The 19121-nt window shown below is 41.2% G+C and overlaps 1 protein-coding gene across 4 annotated transcripts in view; it reads right to left on the reverse strand.

Annotated features, from left to right (window-relative positions):
• Nucleotides 1-19121, reverse strand: part of INTU (inturned planar cell polarity protein) — a 98392-nt gene that overhangs the window by 41675 nt on the left and 37596 nt on the right. For all 4 annotated transcript variants that reach the window (XM_062199657.1, XM_062199655.1, XM_062199656.1 and 1 more), the window contains exons 4-7: nucleotides 16746-16949; nucleotides 12158-12276; nucleotides 6763-6852; nucleotides 1444-1521 (exon numbers count right to left, since the gene is read on the reverse strand). In XM_062199657.1, the coding sequence (XP_062055641.1) occupies nucleotides 1444-1521; nucleotides 6763-6852; nucleotides 12158-12276; nucleotides 16746-16949 (491 nt within the window). The remainder of the gene's footprint in view (nucleotides 1-1443; nucleotides 1522-6762; nucleotides 6853-12157; nucleotides 12277-16745; nucleotides 16950-19121) is intronic.

The raw sequence follows: 19121 nt of genomic DNA on the forward strand, positions 1-19121 counted from the left end.
GCAAAATATAGCAAAGTTTGTTTCTCTATTATAAATTTAAGGAGGTCATTTTTAATCACACCTATATTTTCTATTGGTTAAAAATTTCCCTATCAGTAAAAGGGAAAAAACAGCATTTATGGATGCCTAACCTTTTGGGACTCATTCATATGGAAAATGCTGGTAAAACAATGTGAGAGGTATGAGCTTCCTCAGAGGCTCCCCCAGAGAAGGACACTGCAAACCCGATCTTTTTCCTAGATGACAGAACCACAGCAAATTCTTTCACATGCCTTGACAACAGTGGCAATAAAGACCCACTATGGATAAATACAGCTGATACCATTGTGGTTAGGAAAAATCTATAGATTGCTTTTGAACATTTATATTGGTATGTTCCTAAGGCTTTGAAAGCAAAGATGTAATTTTGGCCCTCAGAAGTACTATAACTCATAAAAATTCCACAAAGAGAAAAATCCATTTTCCATCCACAATACTGTGTGCTCAAATGTTGAAAAGTTAACTCAAATTTCCTCCTTCAAATCAGAAAATACAAATCATATTATAAAGAAAGGTTAAGATGTAAGAATGGGAAAATATGCATAGCATAAGACCACTTGTCGGGGCTGGCGCTGTGGTGCAGCGGGTTAACGCCCTGGCCTGAATCGCCAGCATCATATATGGGTTCTATTTCTAGTCCCGGCTGCTCCACTTCCAATCCAGCTCTCTGCTATGGCCTGAGAAAGCAGTAGAAGATGGCCCAGGTCCTTGGGCCCCTGTACCTCCATGGGAGACCTGGAGGAAGTTCCTGGCTCCTGGCTTCGGATCAGCTCAGCTCCGGCTGTTGTAGCCATTTGGGGAGTGAACCATCAAATGGAAGACCTCTCTCTCTCTGCCTCTCCTCTCTCTGTGTAATTCTGACATTCAAATAAATAAATAAATCTTATAAAAAAAAGACCACTTGCATTAAAAAAAAGCATCTGCATACTCATACTGTATTGAAAAATAAAGAATACACATAAAACAGTTAATACCTTCTCTACAGCATATCTACATTTTTTATGACAGTTCATACTATTTTTACTGAAAAATATTTTTTGAGAAATAAGCATATTTTAGGACAACGATTTTGACTACAGTCTTATAAGTTGAATAAAACACAAAATGTATTTAATACCTTACTCTTTTCTGTATCGATAATGAAGAGATACTCTTCATATTTGCCCCTACAGAAATACATCAATTAGAATATAATTGCAGTTATAAAACTAAAAGTAATTGTGATATTTAAAAACATAGATTAAAAACTACCTAGAGTTGTGAAATAAAAGTCAGTAATAAGAGAAGAGGAGGAGGTAGAGGAACAGTAAAATAACCAATTTCCAAGTAAAAAAACAGGATTAGCTACAAACGGTGATACAGCAGCATATACTTATAACTCGAGATTTGGTCCAAAGTACTTACCTATCTAAAGAACCATACATAAACTTCAAGGTACGTGCAACATCTTCTATCATGTTCCTTAGCTGAGGAAGTGGAACACTAAGAAAAGCAAAAACAACTATTCAATTATAACAAATAAAAGTATACATATCTAACAGCAGCAAAACATTCTTTACACTTTATATAAAAACTGTGTGTGTCAACTATGAATAGGGCTGTGAAAAATGGGTGTATTCTACATCAGCAATTGATCCCCTTGAGAGTTGGGCTTCTAGTATGAAGCAAATAGGGACTTTTCACACTGTTATTTATAAGCAAATTCTTTAATCCTCTTCAGGAACTATATTTCTTTACCTGTAAATTGTGCCAGTAATCACTAAGTCTTTCACAGGCTGATTTTGAGGATTAAATGAAATTAACACATACACAATACTTAGTGTAGTACTTAGTCCCATAGAAATAAATACTAAATTCTTTTTAAAAAAGATTTATTTAGGGGCCAGTGTTGTAGGCTAAGCCTCCACCTGCAGTGCCAGCAAACCATATGGGCACCGGTTTGTGTCCTAGCTGCTCCTCTTCTGATCTAGCTTTCTGCTTGTGACCTAAGAAAGCAGTGGAAGATGGCCCAAGTGCTTGGGCTCCTGCACCCACCTTGGAGACCTGGAAGAAGCTCCTGGCTTCTGGCTTTGATCAACCCAGCTCCAGCCATTGCAGTTAACTGGGGAGTAAACCAGTGGATCGAAGACCTTTCTATCTCTCCCTCTCGCTGTCTGTAATTCTACCTCTCAAATAAATAAATAAAAATTTTAAAACAAAAGATTTATTTATTTGAAAGGCAGAAGACAGAGAGAGGGAGAAATATAGAGAAAAAGAGACAGATCTTCCATCTACTGGCTCACTCCCCAAATGGCTGCACAGGTATGGCTGGGCCTGGGCAAGGCCAGGCACCAGGAACTCCATCTGGGACTCTCACATGGGTGGTGGTAACCCAAGCACTTGGGCCATCTACTGCTGCTTTCCCAGGCACATAAGCAAGGAGCTGGAATGAAAGTGGAGCAGCCAGGACTCATGCTGTTACTCACATCAGATGCTGGCATTGCAAGAGGTAGCTTAGTGGGTGGGCAACGTGGCATAATAGGTTAAACTGCTGCCTGCAATGCTGGCATCTCATATGTGTGCCAGTGTAAATCCCAGATGCTCCACTTCCAATCCAGTCCTGCTAATGTGCCTGGGGAAGCAGAGGAAGTTGGCCCAAGCCCTTGGGCCCAGCATCCACATGGGATATCTACCAGCGCAATCATAAACCACATTCACAATGCTGGAGATACAGACATAGGAACAGCTGCTGAAGAGGTGCTTGTGCAGGCTCTCTCAATACTCCATTTTCCAGTGTAAACAACAACAACAACAATAATAATACCTATCATGCCTGGTTATAGGAAACGAGATGGAATAAGGGAAAGAATCTGGCACAGAGTGGTCAGCATGAGCATCAGGAGGGGGCAGAGAAGGCTAGTGCTGGTTTTGACTTGTAACTCGGGATAGAAAAAAAAAAGGAGGCTTTCTAGCTAATTCTAAGTTATCAAGCCCAGTTCTGTAGGAGAGGTATGACGAAAATATTTATGGAAGATAATTCTCCATTTTGAGTAACAGAGATCAAGAAACAGGCAGAGCTTCCCCTGCTGGAGCACACAGTGATGATCTTTTTTTTAGCTTTTGGATCAAACCTTTCCTGATTCGGCTGCTGTCCTCAGTGTGGCTGAGCAGCCTCTGCTCAGAGCCCTCACTGACCCTTCCTCATCACCCTATCTGCCTGTGCTGCCTTTATCTTACTTATGTGTTTTCTGTTTCTTCTCTTTTGCCATTTGGGCTATTACAAGTGTTCTGTTTTGTTTTGCCACTGCATCCTGAATTATATTATGTCCTGGATGCTCTCCTATTCTTATAAATTTACACTTTTAAAATAACTCCTTGGTTCTTCCCAATTCAACCAACTGTCCTAGGGAAGTCTCCTAGCTGGGTTCATAAAAATCCCCCTTTAGATTTTAGCCAGTTACAGAGCAAGCATCATCATCTAGCATATGTTACAGCACCATTATCCTCTCATGTTAGACATTTTTGAATACCATTTTTATGATAGATTATCTGTCTTTATGTCCAAATTTAAGTCCTCTTCAAAATACAATCATTTTGAGGGGGGCAGGCACTATGGCACAATGAGTTAAGTCACCACCTGTGACACTGGCATTCCATTTCTAAGTGCCAGCTCAAGTCCTGGTTGATCTGCTGCTGATCCACCTTCCTGTTAATGCACCTGGGAAAGCAGCACAAGATGGCTTGGATGCTTGGACCCTGTCACCCACATGGGAGCCCAGGCCATTGCAGTCATTTGGGGAGTGAACCAGTGGATGAGAAATCTCTTTATCTTTCCCTCTGTCAGTCTTTCAAATAAATAAAACAAATCTTAAAAAAAAAAAAAAGTCATTTCTGGGGCCCACATTGTAGTGTAGTAGGTAAAGCTGCCACTTGCAATGCTGACATCCCATATGGATGTCAGTTCATGTCCTGGCTGCTCCACTTCCGATCCAGCTCTCTGCTAATGCACCTGGAAAGGCAGTGGGTGGTGGCCCAGATCCTTGGGCCCCTGTATCAATGTAGGGCATCTGGAAGAAGCTCCTGGCTCCTGGTTTTGGATGGTCCAGCTCCAGCTGTTGTGGCCATTTGGGTAATGAACCAATGGATGAAAGATATCTCTCTCTCTCAGCAACTCTGCCCTTCAAATAAATGAAATAAATCTTTTTTAAAGTTATTTTGATATTTTTCACAGCAGCCTTTGGAGTTCCTAGTAATGGTAAAAAAAAAAAAAAAATCTACAAATTCTTTGATACTCTTCCCCTCAAGAAGCAGAGTTTAATTCCTCTCCTATCAAGAATGGACTGGACTTTAGTTACTCACTTCTTCTTCTTCTTCTTTTTTTTTTAAAGATTTATTTACTTATTTGAGAGACAGAGGTAGAGAGGGGGGGAGGGGTCTTCTACTTGCTGGTTCACTCCCCAAATGGCCGCACCGGCCAGAGCTGGGCCGATCCGAAGCCAGGAGCTTCTGCCGGGTCTCCCACAAGGGTTCAGGGGCTCAAGTACTTGGGCCATCTTGTACTGCTTTCCCATGTCATAGCAGAGAGCTGGATCGGAAGTGGAGCAGCCAGGACTCAAACCCACACCCACATGGGATGCTGGCACTGCAGGCAGCAGCTTTACCCGCTACACCAAAGTGCCGGCCACAGTAACTAACTTGGAACAGATAGCATTTGTGGAAATGACAACACATATAGCTTCTAAGACTGTGCCATAAGAAGTCTGACAGATTGCTCTCTGTTTTTTGGACTGCTTTATTTGGGGAAAGCCAGCTGAAATGTTATGAGGACATCCAAGAAGCTCCCTGGAGAGGCCCAAGTGGCAAGGAACTAGAGCCTGCTAACAAAGGTTACATGTGCAAGCCACCGTGGGAGCAGATTCTCTAGTTCATGGTAAGTCTTCAGATGACTGTACTCTTTGCCAACACTGGATGGCAATGTCAAGGGAACCTGGGCAATCACTCAGTTCAATTTCTCTTGGAGTCCTGAATCATGTAAGTGTTTAGTTTTGAAACTTAAATTACTCCTAACTTTCTGGGGATAATTTGTTATGCAGCAATAGAGAACTAATACACTGCAATATAATGAAAGAAATCTGGTTAGCAAAGTTATTAATAACAGAAAATTGTAGTGTTCAGATTGGCTGGCCTACCTTTTCCTTTCTTGGGAAACTTAAAGCAACACCAAGAGAAAATTTAGGGGCTGGTGCTGCAGCGTACTGGGCTAAGCCTCTGCCTGGGGCACTGGCATCCCACATGGGCTCTGGTTCGTGTTCCAACTACTCCTCTTCTGATCCAACTCTCTGCTATGGCCTGGGAAAACAATAGAGGAAGTGCTTGGGCCCCTGTACCCATATGGGAGATCCAGAAGAAACTCCTGGCTCCTGGCTTTGGATTGGCTCAGCTCTGGCTAGTGCGGCCATCTGGGTAGTGAACCAGCAGATGGAATACCTCTCTCCCTGTCACTACCTCTCTTTGTAGCTCTACTTCTCAAATAAATAAATAAATCTTAAAAAAAATTTTAAAAAGATAAAATTTATATAAACTGGTATTCTCTAAAGTTGTATCAGTCAGGGCCAGTGCTATAGCTGCTGCCTCCAACTCTGGCATCCCATATGGGCACCAGTTCAAGTCCTGGCTGCTCCATTTCCAGTCGAGCTCCCTGCTGATGTGCCTGAGAAAGCAGTGGAAGATAGTCCAAGTGCTTGGGCCCCTGCATGTATGTGGGAGACTCAGATGAAGCTCTTGACTCCTGGCTTCGGCCTGGCCCAGCCCTGGCCATTTGCAGTCATCTGGGGAGTGAACCAGAGGATGAAAGATCGTTCTGTTGCCCTGTCTCTCCTGCTCTCCCTATAACTCTTTCAAATAAATAAATAAACAGAGGCCGACACTGTGATGTAGCAGCTAAAGCCACCGCCTGCAGTGCCGGCATTTCATGTGGGCACCGGTTCGAGTCCCAGCTGCTCCACTTTCCATCCAGCTCTCTGCTATGGCCTGGGAAAGCAGTAGAAGATGGCCCAAGTCCTTGGGCCCCTGCACCCGCATGGAAGACCTGAAAGAGACTCCTGGCTCCTGGCTTCGGATCAGCACAGTTCCAGCTGCAACTGGGGAGTGAACCAGTGGATGGAAGACCTTTCTCTCTATCTCTGACTCTCTCTGTAACTCTGTCTTTCAAATACATAAAATAAATCTTAAATAAACAAATATTTAAAACAAACCAACAAACAAAAGAAGTAAAATACTTAAAGCAATCCCTGGGCTCCTAATCAGTTTGTTATGGATTGTCAATCCTGTTTTTACTTTCAACTACTAAAGTCAGATATATTTCAAAAAATGCCACAAAAACGTTAAGGAGCTCATGAGAATATAACATACCTTTAGAGAAGTCACCTTAGAAAATACATATTATTTTGTCAAATGGGGTCAACATCAGGGTAAGCTACCCTTTTATTGACCCTTAATTCTCCTATAAAACACAAAAGACAAGCTCAGCTACCTCTGTACCAGCCACAAAAGAGAGAAGCGTATTGATAGTGCCCACCTTAAAAGAACCCCTCTGCACTGTCTACAAAATGAACACAGGCAACCTGCAGATCCTAAACCCGTTGAAGGCATTTCTTTTCTGACAATATCAACATTTTCATGAAATGGACTTTGCGAACATTATTTTAGAGATGATTTTCAAGGTAAACAAAAATCTCAACTTACTCATCAGCAGGTAGGCCAATTAACAACAACTTGTCAGATTCTTTCCAATAAGCTACGTGGATTTCTTTCTCGTTTAAAAGGAGGGATGAGCTAAGAAAAAATAAACACAAAATAAGGTCACAATATCTTTACGTGTCATACTGTGATAAAAATCATTCAAAAAAAGTACATATGTTATGATTTATGGACTGTATGATTAACAGGCAAATTTCTTGGCATATTCTTAGCTGTGACACAGAAAGGGCAAGGAAATGTATGATATATGTATTCTAAAATACTTAAAAAAGTAAAGGCCTGAGTAAATTGCATGAATATATTCTAAAATACTTACCTAAAAAACAAAAATGAAAAACCCAAATAACTCTGCCAAATAAAAGTAGACCTATCATAGAAAAGGTAGAGCCAGTATAGAAGAAAACATGTTTAGGTTCTTTTGCTACCATTATTTAACTATATGCAATTCTTTTTTCCAAAGGAAACCCAACTGATTAATTCAGCAAAACCTTCTGTGACTGCTTATATACGAATATGACTGGCTAAGGAGATTACAAAGAAAGGAAGATGTGACCCTATCCCAGGACAAGACAATCCAGCGCAGGACCCAGGTATGTAAATAAGGAACCAAAATACATGTCAGAATTAAGCATGTTCTTGGGGCCAGAGCTGTGGCACAGAGGGTTAATGCCCTGGCCTGAAGTGCCGGTATCCCATATGGACGACAGTTGGAGACCTGGCTGCTCCACTTCCGATCCAGCTCTCCACTACAGCCTGGGAAAGTAGTGTAAGATGGCTGAAGTCCCTGGGCCCCTGCACCCGACTAGGGGATCCAGAAGAATCTCCTGGCTTCAGATCTGTGCGGCTCCGGCCATTGAGGCCAATTAGGGAGTGAGCCATCGGATGGAAGACCTCTCTCTCTCTCTCTCTCTCTCTCTCTGCCTCTCCTCTCTTTGTGTAACTCTGACTTTCAAATAAAGTAAATAAATCTTATATAAAAAAAAGAATTAAGCATGTTCTCAAGAAGGTTTTTGTAATGATGGTTTCAGAGTATGTCAAACCAATCAAATTCTACAGCTAGCATACATACAAGTTTATTGTGTTTCAATTATATTTCATTAAGTTTTAAAAATAAATGTGTTCTAAAAATAGATTCAACAATGAACTATAGAAAAAGGAGAATACAGTGTGTAGACTCTTAAATATAAATTAAGGATTTTTTCAAAAAGAACTTTTTGTTTGTCTTAAAGTTAAGATGCATACACTTTTAGAGAAATAGAAGACTCTCTTGTAGTCACATTAAGATTACTAGTTTAGGGGCTGGCGCTGTGGTGTAGCGGGTAAAGCCGCTGCCTGCTGTGCCGGCATCCCATATGGCTGCCAGTTCGAGTCCCACTGCTCCACTTCTGATCCAACACTCAGCTATGGTCTGGGAAAGCAGTGGAAGATGGCCCAAGTCCTTGGACACCTGCACCCTCATGGGAGACCCGGAAGAAGCTCCTGGCTCCAGATCGGCACAGCTCCAGCTGTTGCGGCCATCTGGGGAGTGAACCAGCAAATGGAAGACCTCTCTTTTCTCTTTCTCTCTCTGTCTCTGTTTCTGAATAACTTTGCCTTTCAAATAAATAAATCTTTACACAAAAAGATTACTTGTGGGTGATCCTGTGCCTGGCTCGGGGATTGCCTGCCTGGCCCATGCAGGTTAGGAGGGCGTGGCACACCACGCCTCCAGGGATGGCCTGGTGGCAGGCGGCAGGAGGCCCAGGAACATATCCCTCACCTCCGACTCCCTGTTGAAAGGCCTTGTAATTACCAATCAGGTAAACAGCTCCCGGGTGTGGCCCATAAGGATCACCTGGAAGACTATGTGCGCTACAGGACCTTCAGGCTGATTGGAGAAGCATAGCAGCGCCAACATCGGCTTGATCCAACAGAATTAGTGTTGCCTTGAATTAGCTACGCCCCCTCTGCCTGCCATTTAAAGGGTGTGTTTGATTGTTAATAAATGGATATGTTCACCCAAACTTTTCCCCAGTGCTTCTTGTCGAAGAACACCGTCGCCCTACCATCCCAGCAGTGCACAGGCCTCGCAGGATGAGCCTGCAATTACTACTTTAAAAAAGAATATGCAAAGATATATACACTGCTAAGGAACTCCTGAAGTAGTAATTTTCTTTTCTTTTCTTTCTTAAAGATTTTTTTTATTTGAGAGGTAGAGTTACAGACTGTAAAAGGGAGAGACAGAGAGAAAGGTCTTCTTTCCGTTGGTTCACTCCCCAAATGGCCGCAATGGCCGCAGCTGCGCGGATCCGAAACCAGGAGCCAGGTGCTTCTTCCAGGTCTCCCATGCAGGTGCAGGGACCCAAGCTCTTGGGCCATCCTCTACTGCTTTCCTGGGCCATCCTCTACTGCTTTCCCGGGCCACAGCAGAGAGCTGGATTGGAAGAGGAGCAGCTGGGACTAGAACCGGAGCTCACATGGGATGCCAGTGCCGGAGGCGGCGGATTAACCTACTGCACCACAGTGCTGGCCCCGAGAAGTAGTAATTTTCATAGTTATTGTTTCCTCAAAAGAGTTTATAACTGCATTTACTGTTACGATAAATTTAACACATATATAGACATTAATAACAAGATCTAAATATTAAGTACAATAATATCAGTAAACATACGTTATCTTTTTGTTTAAAGATTTTTTTTTATTTGATAGGTAGAGTTACAGACAGTGAGAGGGAGAGACAGAGAAAAAGGTCTTCCTTGATTGGTTCACCCCCCAAATGGCCGCTACGGCTGGAGCTATGCCGATCCGAAGCCAGGAGCCAGGTGCTTCTTCCTGGTCTCCCACACGGGTGCAGGCACTCAAGCACTTGGGCCATCCTCCACTGCCCTCCTGGGCCACAGCAGAGAGCTGGACTGGAAGAGGAGCAATGGAGACTAGAACCCGATGCCCATATGGGATTCCAACGCCAAAGGTGGAGGATTAGCCAAGTGAGCCACGGTGCCGGCTCAGTAAACATACATTATCTTTCAATAAGATTAAAAAGGAGGGCTGCTCCTTGAAAATATTATGCTAAATGAAAGAAGCCAGTCACAAATAACCACATATTCTATGATTCCCCTCATTTCAACGTCCAGAGCAGGCCAATCTATGGTGACTGAAAGCAGATCCATAGCTGCCTAGGGCTTGTGAGAGTATGCGGGGTGAGAGATAAAGAGTACAAAATTCCTTTGGGGTAATAAGAATGTTCTAATACTGACTTTGGTGATGGCTGCGCCTGTGACTATATTAACAACCTGTCATTTGTACACTCTAAATAGATGACTTCCATCATCTATAAACTATATCTCAATAAAGCTGCTAATAGGGGCTGGTGCTGTGGCGTAGTGAGTTAACGCCCTGGACTGAAGCACCGGCATCCCATATGGGCGCCAGTTCAAGACCCCGCTGCTCCACTTCCCATCCAGCTCTCTGCTATGGTGGGCAAGCAGAAGATGGCCCAAGTCCTTGGGTCCCTGCACCTGTGTGGGAGACCCACAAGAAGCTCCTGGTTCCTGGTTTCAGATCAGCAAAGCTCTGGCCATTGCGGCCAACTGGGGAGTGAACCAGCAGATGGAAGACCTCTCTCTCTGTCTCTACCTCTCTCTGTAACTCTGTCTTTCAAATAAATAAATAAATCTTTTTTTTTTTTATTTTTTGACAGGCAGAGTGGACAGTGAGAGTGAGAGAGAGAGAGAGAGAGAGAGAGAGAGAGAAAGGTCTTCCTTTGCCGTTGGTTCACCCTCCAATGGCCGCCGCGGTAGGCGCGCTGCGGCCGGCGCACCGCGCAGATCTGATGGCAGGAGCCAGGTGCTTCTCCTGGTCTCCCATGGGGTGCAGGGCCCAAGCACTTGGGCCATCCTCCACTGCACTCCCTGGCCACAGCAGAGAGCTGGCCTGGAAGAGGGGCAACCGGGACAGGATCAGTACCCCGACCAGGACTAGAACCCGGTGTGCCAGGATTAGCCTATTGAGCCGTGGCGCCGGCCATCAAATAAATAAATAAATCTTAAAAAAATAAATAAATAAAGCTGCTAACAAAATAAAGAGGGCTGAATACAAAATTATACACTAGATGGAACCTCAGGGTACTATATTCTTAAAAATGGACTAATTTCTATATACACTGTATTAAAAGTCATAGGGTTTGGGGCTGGCACTGTGGCACAGCGGCTTAAAGCCCTGGCCTAAAGCAGTGGCATCCTACATGGGCGCCGGTTCTAGTCTCGGCTGCTCTTCTTCCAATCTAGCTCTCTGCCATGGCCTGGGAAAGCAGTAGAAGATGGCCCAAGTCCTTGGGCCACTGCACCATGTGGGAGACCCACAAGAAGCTCCTGCCTTCGGATCGGCACATCTCCAGCCTTTGCGGCCATCTGGGGAGTGAACCAGTGGATGGAAGATCTCTCTCTCTTTCTCTACCTCTCTCTCTAACTCTTTCAAATAAATAAAATAAATCTTAAAAAAAAAAAAAAGTCATAGGGTTAAACATCGTTTCCATCTACAAAAATAAAGCAACTCTGTTGTCTTGTTGTCTTGCAGATCCTACCTCTTGTAAAATCATGGAAGTACCATTTTTACCAGAAGATGGGAAAAGTAAAAACCTAGAAAGTTCAATGTCATATTTCATCAGTATTATGGGGACCTTACAATTTGAAATGAACTTCTTTTATAAATTCTAAATTGTTAAAATATTAAAAAAATTGTTTATAATTTTGAGATTTATTTAAAAGAAGAAAAAACCCAACAGCTTGGCAGGCCCTCTGCTTCCGTTAACTATGGCATTTCAAAGTCAGAGACTGATAAATCAATGGAGATTGGATATTCGGACCTCTGATGCGCTGTATGTGTTCTGCCTTTTAAAAAATTACTTGACGTTAGTTTTGCATCCGCCATTGCATAAACTTTACAGATGACACTGAATTTGGAATGTTCCTCCTAATGTAATTTCTAATACCAATGTATTTTTCCATGATTCTAAGTACATAATACTAACTGTATGAAAAATCCAGTGTTTAGTCATTCTCGCCAAACACTAAGGTATTGCCTAGCAAGTTAATAATCAAGATAAAAACATGAAAAAGCCAAAACTCACAATAATGCCATGCTCCAAAGTTACCACCTTCTATCAATTATAAATATAGGTCATTTTAGCCCAACGCTGTTACTTAAAGTGTACCACAATATTCACATCTACAGCTGTACTGGGAACCTGCACGCTAAATCAAATAGATGACTGCCAGAAATAACTTACAAGGAATCAAAACCCACAGATATTTGCATATTTGTAAAATATATACTTTTCAGCATTTTATTTGTCAGAAACAAGAAGTACAAAACAGAGATAAAGCCAAATAAAAATAGTTACCTGGTAACTTGTGTCCCGGTTACATTTTCCAGCATATCAGACAGGGTGAGAAAAATCCCTCTTACACTTTTCAGCTTCTGAGATGCTTCAGACATTGGATAATGATAAAGAATCTCTTGCTGTTAGAAGAAAGGAAACAGACATGATCAGATCCCTGAAATTTCCCAACTATCATGTTTGTCATGCAGTGCCCAGATTTTGTTAAGAAAAAAAAAAAAGAATCCTTTCACCTTCAGAGGGTGATTTATTCAAACACAAGGACAGAACTATGCCTGCAGTTTGAACACATTAACTAGCATTTAAAATAATACATATGAATTGAGTTAAAGATGCTAATTGGTCATGATATAAAAATATATGCTAAATAGGACACTGATTATTCAAAATGACAGCTAATTTCAAAAATAGTTTTAGACTTTAACCTTCTTAATAATAGCTTGTAATACTAACATTTTATTATACAAATATTCTCACCTCTTGTGTTAATCTAGCTATATAGACACCACATGCAACTTTTAGGACTCTTTAACTCAATCACTCTCATACTGACTTTTAAAAGAGAAAATCTTTATCACCTATAGTGAAGTCATCATAAATTTGTTTAGTCCAAAGCAAGATTGAAATTAAATCTATGAAGTATACAAAATGAAATCACAGTAGTAAAAACAGGAAGAAAAAAGTATGACACTGTAAAATCTTATCTATATTAAATTTGAAAGGGCCTACATACCACAAATTAATCTGAATTCAAACTTCAAAAAGTAATATAAGTTATGGAAAATACTAGATCCATAACATAATTCACAAAAAGCTTCCAGTTTTCCTGTCTTCAAGAAGAGTATGTTCCCAGAAAACAGTTTTTGAGAAATAAAATAATAAATTTCAAGATTAGGATGTGCATGCACTGTGTTAAGACTTTAACACAGAGAGATGAGACATTCTGCACATCACTTTTTGCCGTTTTTTGAAGCAACATCTATTTTCCTCACAGGGCCAGCAGAAAGCAGGAAAAATAAAGTTTTTGAGATAGAAACCATGCTGAACCCAGAGTAGCTTCCAGGTACAGTTTAATGACTACATACATAAATATTAATGTAGCCACACCTGAAAATCTAAATTACTTAAATATCTTTTCCTGGCTCCCCTACTCCCCACCCAAGAGTGTTCTAAACCTTGCTTTGGTGTCTTTCTATACAAGAAATAATTACATGACATGGAGTTCATGTCTTGGAAACTTTTACATTATAACAAAAATAAATAATTATAAACTAGACACATCAGCTTTATATACCTACTAAGCACATTCAATATATTCAAAGTACAATAGAAGATGTTGGACAAAAATACACCGCCTTACAATATGAATTTTTCTTGCAACATTTCTAGTGTAAGAATAGTTACCAAACATTATTTTTATCTCTAGAAATGAAGTCAAATAGCAAATATCTTCTTTTGTGTCTGCCTAATAAATGTAAACCCTGACCAATAAATAATTTTATTGTGGTTAGCCCAAATATCAAACACAACTTTAAACAAACAACCATATACCCTTTGATTAATTATTTGAAATATCACAGTTTATAGTCCTTTAACTTGAAGAAGACAAGCTTTTATTAAATATGTAACTCCCAGAAAACCAAATGACCCTATGACATTTCATTGTAAAACAAGTCACACCCATAAAAAAAGGTCACTTGAGAAAGTCTCTCTTCTAGCCATAAAAGCCTCACTATTAAAGTCTTGGCAAGCTCCACTACTCCTAGCTGGTTTAATTAGCTGTATTTTTAAGCACTTGTTAGTGGCATGCAATTGCAGCAGCCTCTCCTCTGTTCAATGAAAATAAAAAGCTCCTCTTCATTACAATGTTGATACAGGGCTGGCAACAGACAGAAACCTATTCATTGGACAAATATCTACACTCTTTCCCATGGAAAGAAAGGCAAGGATGACAAAAGGTCTTCGCAGGATTCTACTCCAAAAAAACACCCAGAAAGATTCAGGTTTTTATCGTCTCACAAATTTGTCGTATGTTTTCTGTAATAAATGCTTAAATGTCTCTTTTCTTTTAAAGATAATAAGCTACCAGTAATACACACCAGAAATTCTCCAGAAATAAGAATTATTTGCTGTAGGTCTTTATGTATTTTTCACAACAAAGAAAATTACAACAATATGTAAAACTAAATCCCTTCTTTGCCATTTCAATTGTTTATTATATGTCGTTGCATTAAGCAGCACAAAGAAATGCATCCCTTGGATAAAGTGGCTTTGGCACTGAGAATGGAGTTTGAAAGGACTTCAAAAGTAAAGAGCAACAGGCATTTGGCCTAATGACTGGATGCTGGCTCAGACACCCACATCCCATATCAAAGTGGCTGGCTTGGCTGACTGGCTGTGGCTCGTCACTCCAGCTTCTTGCTAAGATAGACCCTGGCAGACATCACTTGAGACAGCTCAAGCAATTGGGTCCTAGCCACCCATATGGGACACTTGGATTGTGTTCCAAACTCCTAGCTCTGACTCAGGCCCAACCCTGGCCATTGTGGGCGTTTAGAAAGTGAGCCAGGAGATGGGAGTCTATTCCAATTTCCCAAAACAAACAAACAAACAAAGTAAATAAATAATATAAAGCAGATAAATGTAGATTAGCTGAAAACTTTTGGGTTCTCATTTTTGAGGAAAGCATAATGGAACATTAGATGCTTTGAGAGACTGTCACGCTGTGAAACTGGATCCAAGGCCAAAATGTACTGTACTTGTTTTGCAAGTAGAGCTTTCAAGGGCATGCTCCCTATACTCATCCAACTCCCTTTCTCATTACCACAAAGCAAGCTGAGCCTTGGCTGGGAGTGGTGAGTGGTGGGTAGAAGGCCAGAAGCAGGGTCGTCTCAACAGCTGAGGCCCACAACGGCTTCACTCAGAACACTGAGAACATTGCTCCTGGGGGGAATTAACGTAGTTCTCACGGGAGCCCAGTTACTTCTTTCAAGAAGGTTGTTAGTAGAGAGCAAGACTGCCCCTTCCCTGGTCTCTCTCTGGCTTCTTGTCTTGCCATGCGATCTCTTCTGCTCACAATCCTGCCTTGATGTGATGCAACCAAGGAGCTCTCGCCAGAGGCTGAATCAATGGGCCACCTGATGTTGCACTCTCAGCCTCCAAAACTGTGAGCTAAATACATCTCTTTTCTTTACACATTACTTAACATTAGGTATTTTGTTATAGCAATGGAAAACAGATGAATACAAAATTTTACAATAAATAGTTTACACATTTTTAATATATAAAATATAGTAAGTAGGTATTAAAATTATTCTCCAATTATGGAATCATAAAAAAGAGCACTAAAATATTGATGACAATAGCATGTAGGTAAAGAGGAGGGGAAGTTGGAGTTAATGTGTATTAGGAGGGGCCAGTGCTGCGGCATAGCGGGTAAAGCCACCACCTGAAGTGCCGGCATCCCATATGAGCACCAGTTCGGGTCCCGGCTGCTCCTCTTCCAGTCCAGCTCTCTGCTATGGCCTGGGAAAGCAATGTAAGATGGCCCAAGTCCTTGGGCGCCTGCACCCGCCTGAGAGACCTGGAAGAAGCTCCCGGCTCCTGGCTTCGAATCGGCACAGCTCCGGCAGTTGCTGCCAATTGGGGAGTGAACCAGCAGATGGAAGCTCGCTCTCTCTCTCTCTCTGTCTCTCCTTCTCTCTCTGTGTACCTCTGACTTTCAAATAAATAAATAAATCTTTAAAAAAAAGTATTAGGAGCCTTGAATTATTTTGAAAAGAGGTTAAGATAGGGTTTACCTCTAGAATCTGTTAAGACAAACAATAACTTAAAAATTAGAGTTTATAACCGGAATAATAATGATATAAGGAGTCAAAAATAGGTAGAAAAATGTTACAAAAAAAGCAGTTCAAACAAATTTCTAAAGAAGGTGGCAGAAACAAACATATGTATACTGTATAAAAATGGTTTCATCGAGCTTGTCAGTTGGAAGTTAAAGATTGCCAGATAAAAATTACATTTATGAGAGACACATCAAAACCATAAAGATACAGATGACAAAAAACTGTCTCAAATATATAAAGTAAAAATATTTAGAAGTGGAAGAGAAAATAGACAAATCCCTATCGATGTGGAAGATTTCAACGCTTCTCTTAATTATGAATAGACTAAACAGACACAAAATGTGAACCTAAGTAATAATTCAAAACATTTGTGGGGCTGGCATTGTGGAATAGTGGGTAAACCTGCCACCTGAGATGCTGGTATCTCTTATGGGTGCCAATTCATGTCCAGACTGCTCCACTTCCAATCCAGCTCCTGCTAATGCACCTGGGAAAGCAGCAGAGAATGGCCCACATGCATGGGCCCCTGCACCCACTTGGGAGACTCGGAAGAAGCTCCTGGCTCCTGGCTCTGGCCTGTCCCAGCCATGGCCATGGCGGCCATTTGGGGAGTGAACCAGTGGACAGAAGATACCTCTCTCAGCTCTCCCCACCCCTAATGCCTTTAAAGTAAAATAAATATATCTTTAAAGACATTTTTAAGCTGTTTATTATTCCCTGGGAAGATACTTTAGAAAGGAACTCACCTCTTCCTTAGATGCCTCTGAATCAAGCTGAAGTGTGAGATACATAACGATATGAGGGGTGCTCAGGGCATCCTGCAGGACACCATCAGTCCCCTCTCCCCACAGAAGCTGGACTAAATCGTTTGCACTTGACTGTGCCTTTTTCTGTCTTGGTTGGGCTGTTTCCTTTTTCGCAGCATATGCATTTTCAAATGTCAGTTTCACCTTTAAAAAATGAAAACAACTGGTTGATTTTTCAACAAAGGAAAATGAGCTGCAAGTTTTACAAACGAGGATCTGTGCACACACTCAAGCATGTACAGTACACATAAAGCACCCTAGGGAGGGTTCCTGATGGCAGGGGCAGTATGCTCTCTACACAGTTGTATCTCCAGTTGCTAGAACAGTGAGTGACATATGATTATAAACATCTCTTGAATAGGAATATATAATGCACTGTCCCAAAATTCATTTATTTGAGTGTAATCACTGTGAGCAAACAGATGATCTGAAAGTGTAAGAGTTAATGCTGCATTATGAACGCCGTAGAACTGACTCATCTGGGAGAGATAAAGAGATTAAGAGCCACCTCTCACAACCTGTCTTTTCAAATGAGGTAATATTTCAATATTCTTCTCTCAGACATTCTTTGTGGTCCTTTGGAGCAAAGGTCAAAGACAAACAACTATCAACATGCTGGATAGTGGACTATCGCCCTGAGAAGACTACCGGTTTCTCAAGACAGGTTTAATTTCATGGCCTGATGTCAGGATTGGTAAGAGTCCAGAATGTGGCCATTTTCCAGTCGTTGAAAGGTAGCTTCCACTTCTCAATTACCTTTCTTTGAAAAAAGGAGATGTTTGTCTAGATGCCAATTGGCCAAAGACAACTCACTCATTTCAAGAAAGGACCAGATGTGTCTCAAAAAGAAGTTTTCAATCAATATAGTTAATTTTGTATAGTCAGGACATCATCAGAAGCTTTATGAAAACAAAGTACTCTTGATCTCTAAAAGTCTCATGAGAATACACATGAATAAAATGCACATTCCAACAGTAATGATCCATAGATATTTCCATTTAAATATTAAAGTCCAGTGATTCTTTTCTAAATATAATCAAATTTCAAAAGCCAAAAATAAATTCATGCTTGATCAAGAATAATGAAGCATAGTCATATTGAAAATATGATAAAATTGTTTGTATACTATAAGTTATATTTTTTGGGGAAATATTTAAAAATTATTTCTAAGATACAGAAATAATCCCTATTTTAAAATAAATTATTGTAAATCATTTTCAAGGCTGAATTTAAATATATGATAAAAATGAACACAGTATAGTCATTCTTTTTAAAAATGAACTTTAGGGGCCAGTGCTGTGGCACAGCAGGTATTAAAGCCATCGCTTGCAGTGCCAGCATCCCATATGGGTTTGAGTCCTGGCTGCTCTACTTCCTCTCCAGCTCCCTGCTAACGAGTCTGGGAAATCAGAAGATGGCCCAAGTTCTTGGACCCCTGAACCCACATGAGACACCCAGATGAAGCTCCTGGTTCCAGGCTTTGGCCTGGTCCAGCCCTGGCTGTTGTGGCCATTTGGGGAGTGAACCAGTGGATGGAAGAACTCTCTCTGTGTGTGTCTGCCTCTGCCTCATCTTCTCTGTTACTCTTTTTGCTTCACCTTCTCTGTAACTCTTTCAAATAAATATATCTTTTTTAAATGAGATTTATTTATATATATATATATATATATATATATGTATTTTTTTTTTTTTTGACAGGTAGAGTGGATAGTGAGAGAGAGAGAGAGACAGAGAGAAAGGTCTTCCTTTTTGCCGTTGGTTCACCCTCCAATGGCTGCTGCGGTCGGCGCATCTCGCTGATCCGAAGCCAGGAGCCAGGTGCTTCTCCTGGTCTCCCTTGCAGGTGCAGGGCCCAAGCACTTGGGCCATCCTCCACTGCCTTCCCGGGCCATAGCAGAGAGCTGGCCTGGAAGAGGGGCAACCGGGATAGAATCCGGAGCCCCAACTGGGACAAGAACCTGGTGTGCCGGCGCCGCAAGGTGGAGGATTAGCCTGTTAAGCCACGGCACCGGCCAATTTATATATTTTCTTTAAAAAGTTAAATATCTTAAAAATATTACCTATAACCCCACCTACCCATCCACTGTTATTCATTCACATGATACTATAAAATAAATGCCTTTATGAATAAAGCCTTCTAGTAGAAAAAAATACAGATACTCCTTTCTTTGTTGGCAAGGAGTAACTGCTTATGCTATATTCAGTTTTATCTGTAGCTGACTATGGCATTTCAGGAGTACAAGTTATTTTTATGTACCGAAAGTGAGTGAAGCTCATATTTTCTGAGTCTCAGATTTTATTGTGTAAACAAGTGGG

Source organism: Lepus europaeus, chromosome 8 (genome assembly GCF_033115175.1).
Source record: "Lepus europaeus isolate LE1 chromosome 8, mLepTim1.pri, whole genome shotgun sequence".
Classification (NCBI taxonomy): Eukaryota; Metazoa; Chordata; class Mammalia; order Lagomorpha; family Leporidae; genus Lepus; species Lepus europaeus.